General features: G+C 37.6%; 1 protein-coding gene across 1 annotated transcript in view; it reads left to right on the forward strand.

Annotated features, from left to right (window-relative positions):
• Positions 1 to 5,727, forward strand: part of LOC133118241 (junction plakoglobin-like) — a 65,449-nt gene extending 59,722 nt beyond the window's left edge. The window contains exons 15-16 of the mRNA XM_061228075.1: positions 3,527 to 3,683; positions 5,664 to 5,727. Coding sequence (XP_061084059.1) covers positions 3,527 to 3,663 — 137 coding nt within the window. The 3' untranslated portion in view covers positions 3,664 to 3,683; positions 5,664 to 5,727. The remainder of the gene's footprint in view (positions 1 to 3,526; positions 3,684 to 5,663) is intronic.
• The last annotated feature ends 6,072 nt before the right edge of the window (positions 5,728 to 11,799 follow it).

Below are 11,799 nucleotides of genomic sequence, written 5' to 3' on the forward strand. Positions count from 1 at the left end.
TTTAGACTAAGCAGGAGACAATCCTCCCCTGGAGCAATAAGGGTTTGCTCAAGGGCCCAATGGCTGTGCAGAACTTATTGTGGCTACACAGGGGATCGAACCACCGACCGAGGTATACGTCTCAGTCCTCACACGGGTCACACAAATACCTACACGCTAAGTGTAGATTACAAGGATTGATACCTACAACGTTTCGTGCTAGTAATCCTCATGTATGACGCCAATTAACGTTAGGTTGCAGTATAACTGCAAAGAGTAATTAGTCTCATAAAATTACTATTATCTGAAATATCTAACCACAAATGTATTATTTGAATAATTAAAATAACCAATATTAATGATTGAATATACAGTTCTTTGAAAGACTGATTTGACTTGGCTCTCATGTTTTTGTGACACCAAAACAGACACCGGGTTTAATAATATAAAATAAATGTATTAAACAGATATGCAAACACCGAACATATATGGGGTTGAGCTAACAGGAAGTTAGGTAGGACAAGGTAGGTGTGTGTGCATATGCGCAAGCGCACGTGTCGTTAGCTAGCTAGCTTGGGTAGTTAGCTAGAGTTCTGGGTGGGAGTGTTAGTGTTAGCTGTGAGGAAAGAGACTACTTGCGTAATTTAACTCTATATTACATTACATTAATGGCATTTGGCAGACGCTCTTATCCAGAGCGACGTACAACAAAGTGCATACCCATAACCAGGGATAAGTGTGCTGAAAGACCCTAGAGGGAAGTACATTTTCAACTGCTACCTGCACAACAAAGATAAGTACCAGGGCCTATTCGATTATTTTTTTAACAAACGAACAACGCAAACGTATGACCAAACCCCTTAACTAGCCAAACACTGCTTACCTAACCAAACTAAAAATACTGATACACAAAAAAGTAAATCACAGAAAGACAACAATTAAGGTTCACAGGGAGGTAGGGAGGGACGGGGAGAGGTGCTGCTTGAAGAGGTGCGTCTTCAGTTTGCGCTTGAAGGTGGGAAGAGATTCTACAGTTCTGACCTCAACGGGGAGTTTGTTCCACCACCGTGGAGCCAGAACAGACAGTAGTCGTGATATATATACGCTAAACATGCCAAATCTAGTTACATAAACATACGGCTAATGGAATGCATTCAAACAATAACACAAAGACAAATAAAAAAGCACAGATCCATTCGGTTCTGAAAAATGTCCGCTGGTCCTTTCTCTGTGTTTTTTATTTGTTTACTGCAGTTTCTAGTGGTGAGCTGATAGCAATTCACGTACAACAGTTTCCACTCAATATAGGCCACTTTAGGTGTGTCCGTGGAGCGATGTGGAGAACTCGGCCTCCGAGTGTCCGAGTGTCAGGAGCTGGGCGAGGCAATTGCAGGAGCCGGGAGGCAAGAGAGTGAATAGGGTGAGAGTGCAAAGTAGGGCCAGACAACGCTTGTCCTAGCTCTTATACTGTGGAAGTGTATTGCCCCCACCGTTACAGTATTGGCTAAACTAGATGTCATGCTCTCCAGAACTCTCCATGGCGGCAAAGTAAACATTGCAAACATCTTAATTAAGTCCATGAATCTTTAACAAAAACAACAGTACACATTATAACAAATAATAATTATTAACGTCCAAATTAACAAATGTAAATAAAACATGAAGGCGTATTGCTAGGTGGCATAGCGGGACGGGTGTGATACCAAAATCTGATATCACAAACCGTAAATTATATATACTGTTGGATAATTTAGTTTGTCATTTTTAAACTATACTAGTAAGTTTCCACGAGTCGTGCTAGTCCTGTAGTGTTTTATTCATAAATAACGCTACTTTCTCTCATAACACAGTCAAGCAGTCGCTGCATAGAGTGAATAATCGATCCTGAGGTAGTCGATGGGCCTCGTAACGTTGCATGTAGAAGCTGTTTCTTAAGCTTTAAGCAACCTAGTTTGCTTAAACCTAGAGATAGTTTGGGGAACATACCTAGAAAATTAAACACCTTTCAAGTCTTTGTAAAACGCTAAGAGACACCGTTATTGGGAAACGTGGCCCTGGATGTTACTAAAGAATCGCTCAACATTCTGGGAAGAAGAAGATTAATAATAATAACAATAATAACAATAATTATAATAATAGCAGCCTTAAGTCTATTCCTCTGCTAACATACCCTTAATTAAATTAATGCGTGGCGACTACTTTTAACGCGTATCTATTTCAAGGAAGAAACTAAATCTAATTTCCTTAATTGAAATAAACACAACCTAAAGACAAAACACCATTATTATGGCTATAAAGTCATCTTATCCACAGTATAAATGCCTGGCTGCGGTTTTATTTTCTCATTGAAAGTACAAGGTACTTCGCAGACGATCCCAAAGCCCATGCACGCACATTTCTTTTCGGTGTCCTGGCTACAAAAGCAGACAGACAAACAAAAGTTTGAGAGAAACTCACGCAAAGCACCCCTAGAAAGTACCCCGAGCAGGATCCTTGCTAGCGATGTATTCTGAAATATTGGTTAGTCAGGAACAGGCCATTTCCGACATTGCAGAGAAATGTATCTCAGTGAGGCACCGATTGCACAAAGCTTTCTGGCAGGTCAATAAGGGCCGTTTCCCCAGCACTTGCTGAAGCAGCTCGTGTATACCTTGATGCACCTTGCACGAGTGTTAACACTGAGCGGCTGTTTAGCACAGTGGCTCATATTATTTATGAGAAAAGAAATAGATTGTCTTCAAAGAATGCATTCATAATTCCCTCTATGCTTAGTGAATAGTGAACAAAGCTCAAAGTTCAAGCCTTTCTTTGTTTTAATCTTGATTGAGCCTTTTGAGTAGGCTATGGTCTGGTATTCAGTTTCATATTTGTAGCATTTACACAGCCTTGCACATTTATTATTTTTATTTGCACATTTCATTGAAAATTTTAATTTAGAATTGGATTTAGATTGGGGCTGCAGTTCAGATATTTTCCGTTTTATATGCCTTATGTAGGCATATGAGAGTGCCATAGATATTTTAATATAGAGAATGTATCAAAGGTCCCAATTTCTTTTCTTTTTTTTCCCATTTCTCAACATCAAGTGTAGAAGGCAAGATTGTTACTGTATTTTACTGTCCTAGCCTCTTTGATTTCTTCTTGTTTTAATTAAGAGAGGTTACCAAATTCAAAATCTGTCACTGTAATATATATCTGATATATACTAATAATATTTGGAGGGCCTATTCAAGTTTTTATGAGTTGTAATGAGTATTGAATAAAGGGCAACCTTAATCTAAGCCAGCTCTATGCAAAGGCTGTGTCATCATATGGGTACAATCACCTCGTCATACTTGTCCCTGTGTTCAATCTGCACTTCCTTGATATTGCTGGTCAGGAACATTTCTCATTCCCGTTTCAGTCATTGTAAGAAGTAGGCTAACTTAGGACCATGGTAAGTTATTTGTCTAGTTTAAAAAGATAGTATAGTACAAGGATCATGGGTGAGGTAAAGAATAGCATTTATGTGTGATACACTAACTTTTCCTGCATCTGTCTGTCGCAGATCTTGATGTTGCCTGTCATCCCTATGGCTATCCAGAGGGTATGCCCATAAATGGTGGGCCAATGGAAGCAGAGATGCATGATGACTACCCGCCTGAATTGCAGCCTTTTGACCTGCCACGCAGACAGCCTTACTAGCCTTACTAGTACAAATACAGGTCAGTACTGCAAGCGCAGTCATGCATAGGGCATGTCCCCACTCAAATGTTTTGTGACAGGTAATAACTTGCATTGATATAATCTGCTTGTAAATTATTTTAATAATTTTAAGTTATGCACAAGGTAAATTTTTCGTCTTTGCGACACTGACTTTGTGAGATTGAGACTGACTTCACAACAGTGGTTGCTTAGTATGTTAGTTCATATGTCGGGCCACCAGTATGTCTGTCACATGACTAGCAGGGATTTAAATTTGGATTTAAATTGCTATCCTCCAGCGGTGCTGATACCTTGCTTGAGAGTAGGTTGATGTTAGCGTTAGGGCTGATCAATTTAAGTTCCTGTCTTTTGAGGCTTTCAGCAAATACAGACATTTCACAAAAAACTAATTTTAAATTAATTAGACTTATTCACTTAGCATCTTACAGTTTTCTTAACAATTAGCTTCCCATAATTAAAATCTTTAAAAACCAAGCTCTAACTGGGCCATATCCAGCAAAAATGTTGTATTGTCAATGGCAATAATGTGTAAATTATACTTGAATTATATATGGCTTCGCAATTTAGACCCCTTCACTTTTTGGACACTTTATTGTGTTGTAGATGTAGATTTTGAATGGATAACATTTTCTTTTTTTGTCCCATCAATGTGCATTCAATAACCCATAAGTGGAAAGCGATTTTTTAATCTCTCATTTTTAAACGACATATTCAAACCCTTAATTCAGTATTTTGTAGAAGCCCCTTTGGCAGCAGTTACAGTTTTGAGTTTTTTTTTAGGTAAATCAATTTGATTTGGGTAGTTTATCCCATTTTTCCTCACAGATCATCTCAAGTTCTGTCAGATTGGAGAATACAACTTTAGAATATCTGCTCATGGACAATTCTATGTTTCACAGAAAAGTGTGGCTTTCAGCTGGGCAATGAAAACATTTGCACAAGAATAAAATGGAACTGCAGTGTTACTGGTTCAATTGGGTTACAGCTGAGGAAATGGTTCAAAATCCTACTTAAAAGACAAAATGACGATGAATGATAAATGAATGTACCTTCATATATATGGATGTGTTTTCACATGTCTATCAATTACAAGACACAATTAAAGATGGTCCAATTGAAGTAGAGATCCTTGAATTTTCCTTTGAACTGTGCAACTTTCCCAACTGTTATTTCATTTATCATTTTTCTAAATATGATTGCTTATTTTATTATTAGTAATATCAGTAAACAGACTATTTCTGCAAAGTTAAATGTTCTATGAAGCATTTTTAAGAGAACTTGGCGCATTCACTAATTATCTCATATTTAGAATTTGTTTCTTAGGTAGGAAGCAACATTTACAAGTGGCCCCATCCTGCATGTAAACCAAGCTTTCCATTAATTTCCTAAGGAGAGCTTGTAATGCAGCACCTCTGAGATCAAATATGAATAAAGATAAGCAACTGCTTTATTTCTCGTCATAAATGTTTTCAGAAATGTGTATTCTTGGACTCTTTAAGTGGAAAAAGACAACAGTTATCAACGGTCTGCCATATTATCGTGTTTTGCCAAAAACCAATGGACTGCATGTAGACATCCCTTGTTCTTGTTAATCCGATTGGCTATATATCCAGCGGAACCCACCTACAATACCGTATATTCTGTATTATAACAAACATCTTCATTTAGGACAGTTGTCTGAAGTTAGGTGCATTTGTTGAATCCTACATGGCACACTTGTACTTCATATGAAAAAAGTAAGATAAATGTATGATAAGAATAGAAAAATGTTCTTGCATGAGGCCTATTAATTAGTGTAAACTTTATTACTTTTATACCAAGATGGATGTGGTGAAATTTCTTAACTCTAGAGTTTGTGGCTTGACAAGAATTGTTTGTGTCTTGACAAGAAGGGTATCAACTTTGAGTGGGGACATGCAAGAAACCATAAACAACTGTGGCCCAAACTGGTGGTAGATATCTATTCTATTCTTTTATAGATATTCTTTTAAAGAGTGAAGAGAAAGAGAGCTGGCGGAAGAGAAGACATTGATCACATGAGGGGGGGGGGGGGGTGGGAACTGTGAAACAATGACAAATACAGTGCTGTGCAAATTTAATTTGGCCCCTTCCTGATTTCTTCTATTATTGCATATTTGTCACATTGAATGATTTAAACTCTTGAGACAATATGTAATATTAGACAAAGGGAACATGTACACGTGAAGGGAATGTGAGTAAACACAAAACACTTTTTTTCTTTTTTTTTCATTTCATGAAAAAAGTTATAGAACATATCCATATCACCCCTATGAAAACATAATTGCCCCCATAAATTATAACTGCAGCAATAACTCCAACGAAATGCAACCTCTAATTTGATATCAGTCTTTCACATCACTATTGAGGAATTTTAACCCACTCTTCTGCTTTAATAAAGACAGTTGTTAGGTTTTTCAGCATGAACTGCTCTTCAGGTCCAGCCACAACATCTCTATTGGATTCAGGTCAGGACTTTGACTAGACCACTCCAGAACTTTCATTTTGACTAATCTGTCCATAGAACAAAAGGCTTGGGGAATCATCCAGGTGCTTTTAAAAAAAATGTGAAGTAAGATGAGCATTGATGAGCATTCTCTTAATTAACAGAGTCATGGCCACTGACTTTAGCTGTGGCTGGAGAGGTCTGCAGTTCTTTGGATGTTTTTCTTGGATCTATTGTTAGTTCCTAGATGAGTTGTCAATGCACCCTTGGAGGAATTTTAGTGATAATGGCTCTCACAGTTTCTGTGTCCCAGAAGCCTTAGAAACTGATTTGTAAGCCTTTCCAGACTGATATATATTTTTTAATTAAAGCAGTTGTGCAAAGAAAATTGAGCTGAAGTTCCTCCAGAGTAAAGATTGATATCAAGTTATAGGATAACCATTTACAATAAGGTTACATGAATTGGCATGGACTGATGTAGTTATTAATTATCTAACTACTAAGAAATTAAGCTGTTCCGTATTTGTAAATCATGAATAAATGCTAACAGCTACATTATTTCATGCCAATTCATATTGGAATGAGAACCAGTTAATGTGTCTGTTAATGCTTAACTAATTATACATTTATCCTATGGTTTGCTAATGTATAAACAATCATGCATTAACGAATGAAAAGTGAATTTCATGCATTTTTTTCAATGCATTTGTATCAATCAGTAATTCTTGTTAACAACTAAATTAGTTAATGCCAATTCTTGTGACCTTATTGTAAAGTGTTACCAATTATAATAAGTGATTGATTGCAGTTATTGCAAATTATAGTAGGGATTGATTGCTAAATGTGTTAGTAATACCACATTAAACCAGTTATTAATATTAAGGGGCCAATGACTTTTTCACAGGCATGGTACTGGTGTGATAGCTTTTCTCAAATTCTTTTTACATTTCTTTTTACATTTTTTCTGAGGATCTGAAACCATTCAGTCTGACAAATATTCAATAATAGAAGAATTCAGGATGGGGGCAAATACGTTTTGACAGCACTGTACATACATACCAATACATACCTTTTTCAACCTAGTTTCCTGAGTTGATTACTCATAAAAGAACCTTTGAAATAGAGAAGCTTTAACTTTTTTAAATGCTTTGTTTTACAAATACTTTATTGCTTCCCAATGTTTTTTAACTTCATTTTTATTTTTGTGCCCTTAAAAATGTTTTAAATGTTGCTAAAAAAAATGTATGAAAAAAACCTTTATTTTTTATATAATGAGTGATATTTCATATTTCAGAGGGAGGTTTGTTCATTTTCATAACAGGAAAATTGTTGCTAGCAGTAAGAGGTGGTTGTGCAAAAAGGGCTTGAGGTGTGGTACAATCTGATCAGCTGCCCTCTCATAGTAAATACGTTTGTTCATGAAACAGGATGTCAATCCTCCCCTTTCTCTTAGCTTAAGAATTCTCTCCATTCATTTGCAACACTTGGTCTTTGTGAATTGGAATGAACCCTTTCAGTCCCAAGAGTGCCATTTGCCACTCTCAACCTTATACCTGTTCAACCAATCAAAATGACTCCTATACTATTCATATTGTTTTGAACTCCTATTAAAATCCTACTAAATGTTTGCAATTTTCTCAACCAAAGGCAAAGCCCATTGGGATTAGGGTGGAGCCACTTCCTATTGGGCTTGGGACTGAAAGGATTAAGGGAATTCTGAACTAGGAACTTTAAGTGCCACTTAGGAGAACTCTGTGGTAATATAAAATGTTTTGTGAATATATCTGCTGGTCTCCAGAGTCACCCTGCCTTGCCAACCCTGCCCTGCTAGCTCCAATGTCTCATAATTTTGTTTATTTGCACAAAATATTCTTGGCAATTTAGAAAAACCTAAAATGGGTTTAGCTCACTGATGAGTCAACCTCTGGTGAACACACTGGACAAATGTAACAAAGATCCCTACTCTTCCTACTCTTTGGCTGTAATGTAATCCTGGTTTGGAGTATTTGAATGTTCATAACTATTAATGAAAATGAAAAACTATTGATGATTTCATGAAAATTATGATGATGAGGTATGTCTTTTGGGGGAGAGGATGGGGAACTATGCCAAAGAGATTTATTTTGTTATGATAATCATGTAGCTTTTTTGCTTTTATCTTTTGTTTAATTGGTGGAAGTTTAGAAAGCAGTGACACTAAAGTTTCAATGTTTGCTTGTAGTTTCCTCACTGGCACTGCCATTTTAACTGGTCTAGGCTATATGCTTTGCTGGCACTATGCTTGCTGTGACCCCCACCTCTTTCTATATGTGCAATCATACAGTGATTTCACATAATTTACACAAATCACAAAATCCTGGACTGGTTGCTCAAAGACCCTGATCAATGATTAAGGTATCTCCAATCCAACAGTCCAATAAATTCTATGACATAAAATTTATATAATTTTTAGTTTGTAACTTTTGTCAAAAATTAATAAAAAAAATATATTAACTAAACCAGATTGTGTGTTTTATTCTTTGGGGTTCAGGTCAGGCGAGTTGGCTGGCCAATCAAGCACAGTAACCATGGTCAGCAAACCAGTTAGTAGTTTTGGCACTGTAGGCAGGTGCCAAGTCCTGCTGGAAAAGGAAATCGGCATCTCCATAAAGCTTGTCAGCAGACAGAAGCATGAAGTGTTCTAAAAATCTCCTGGTAGACATGGCACCCCAAATCATGACTGACTTCACACTGGACTTCAAGCAACTTGGATTCTGTGCCTCTCCACTCCTTCAGACTCTGGGATCTTAATTTCCAAATTAAATGCAAAATTTTCTTTCATCTGAAAAGAGGACTTTGGACCAGATGCTTCTGACGTTGTCTCTGGTTCAGGAGTGGCTTGACCCAAGGAATGCAACCATTTCCTGGACACGTCTGTGCATGGTGGCTCTTAATGCACTGACTCCAGCCTCAGTCCACTCCTTGTGAAGCCCCCCGAAGTTCTTGATTCGGCTTTGCTTGACAATCCTCTCAAGGCTGTGGTCATCCCTGTTGCTTGTGCACCTTTTCCTATCACACTTTTCCCTTCTAGTCAACTCCCCATGAGAGTATTGAGTGCATAAATGAACCTACTTTTCAGAAGGTCGACATTTCTGTATTATAAATCCTGGATTTTCATGAGCTATAAACTGTAATCATCAAGATTAAAACAAAAAAAGGCTTGAAATATTTCAATTTGTGTAATGAATCTAGAATATATGAAAGTTTCACTTTTTAAATTAAATTACAGAAAAAATTTACTTTTCCAAGATATTCACATTTTTGAGATGCTTACACAGGTAACAAGACACAATGGGATTCAGGTGAGTGTGATTACACATTTGGAAACCCATAACAGGTGCAGGAGGTGTGACTGGGCAAACTTAAAAACACAAAATGGAACACACACTTGCATAAAAACGGAGAAACAAGGAAACAAACTATGAAACGGGCATGGGACGTGACGCATACACATGAATGAAAAGGATTCTCTTATCACATTAAACATTAACATTATGTATGGTATATTTGATTAAATGTAACAACAGCATACACGTCACAAATCATGTGACCTTGACTCATCTGCCAGGACAACCTGTTTGTACAACTGCATGTGTTTTTCCCCAATAAATATTGTATTTAAATCTCAGGTCATCTATACTAATTATAAATACAGCGATTGAGACTGACAGATCATATTTTTGTATTCCTATGTATTATTATTCCTATTTAGGCAACCTATAATGTAGCAGTTAAGGTATATGACTGGGACCTGCAAGGTTGCTGGTTCGATCTCCGGTGTAGCACCTAAGATCCACACAGTCGTCAGCAAGGCCCTTAACCCTGCATTGCTCCGGGGGAGGATTGTCTTCTGCTTAGTCTAATCAACTGTACGTTGCTTGGATAAGAGTGTCTGCCAAATGCCATTAGAGTTATTATATATTTGTATTCTTACTCGTTCATATGGCACATGATGACCATGCAGTTGCAGAATAAAAGCAGCTTGCTGTTAGAAAACTATGAGGTAGGTCAGTAGGACTTGCCAGTTGCCACCTTCACGGTGTAATTTCATACTAGCCTCGGTATTTGTGAGCAAGCAAGCTAGTCTAATTATCATTAAAACGGCGTTATCTCTGTCATGTATAACTTACAAATATGCAATTAATTTCTGAAGCAGTTACGTTTTGTATAGTTTTGGCAGTTTAGTAATTTGTCATCCTCTTTTCTTTATAGTTCTTTAAAAATGTTAATTTTGATCATCTGACCTGCTGGTTGCAATGCCCAGAAAGGAAAGGCTTAAGAAAAAGAGTGGATACAGCAGGCAGCTCAAAGTAGCAGCCCCCTCCTTTCATGGATCAGGCCAGCTAGTAGCAGTAGGGCAGATGAAAGCACAGTAAAGTAATTTTCATTCATATGCTTTGTCATGTTCACCCTTCATCTGTATAAGTTTTCTCTGGAATCAACAAATGCAAACATTCACACTGGCTGTTTCACTCACCACCGCTCAACTCCACATATAGTTCCTGGTTCTCTTAGGAATCTATCTCTATTCTTTCTCTTCCCCCTTCCCCTTTTGCTTCGCCTCATAAGTTGCTGTGGCGTGGGTGGAGGGTCGGCTGGCTCTTTAACAGTGTTGATGGCGGGACTGCGGCTGCTGCCTGTAAGGGAAAGGCAGAGGTGATGGCGGAAGCTTTGAGTCATGTGCCTGACAGAAGCCTTTAGGCCTATCCGCACTCATTCTGTATTCTGTATTCTCTCTCTCTCTCTCTCTCTCTCTCTCTCTCTCTCTCTCTCTCTCTCTCTCTCTCTCTCTCTCTCTCTCTCTCTCTCTCTCTCTCTCTCTCTCTCTCTCTCTCTCTCTCTCTCTCTCTCTCTCTCTCTCTCTCTCACAGGAGTAAATAAATGCTTATTATGTATGTGTCGGAGGAATGCTCAGTATGTATCAGCTAGCGCAAAAGAGAGCTATTGTGAATTCATAGCTTAGATTCAGTGATTCCTCAGTCACAAACAGTTGTATTAATTAGCAAAAGATGCTAGCTAGTTCTATCTATCTCTTGCTTGTTAGCAATATACTAATCTAATGAGAGAGAGGGCTAGGTCGACCTTACAGTTTTAGAAATTATTAAAAAATCAGAAACGGAAATCTCTCATTTACAGAAGTATTCTGTCCCTTTGTGCTGTGGCTCTCCAAATTGTGTGTGAAACAATCAGGAAGTGAGACAGATGAAACAAATGACAGTGAATGAATGAAGACATACTGGGCTTAGATATTTTTCCTTCTTTATAAGCTACTGTTACAAACAATTATAAGCAGGTAGAGTCAGATCTAGATCATTGGTTACCCCTTTTAAACTCTTTTCAAGCTTGGGTTTTCATTATTAAGATGAACATATTACCACGTATCAATTTCCTGATATCACCCCCTGCTGGTCACTTGGATAAATTACATAAATTAGTCACAAAATCTGGAATGGGAAACGCCCACATATTAAAATGTCTACTTTACAAATAGGCAAATAGGTTCTGGCGGCCAATCTATCCCAAATTTCTAATTTTATTTCTGGTCGTTTACAAGCCCTTCATATTAGTTTGAACCCAGACGTCCAGGTGGTCTGGAGGGAGAAATGGATTCA

The sequence above is a fragment of the Conger conger genome, chromosome 2, assembly GCF_963514075.1.
Source record: "Conger conger chromosome 2, fConCon1.1, whole genome shotgun sequence".
Classification (NCBI taxonomy): Eukaryota; Metazoa; Chordata; class Actinopteri; order Anguilliformes; family Congridae; genus Conger; species Conger conger.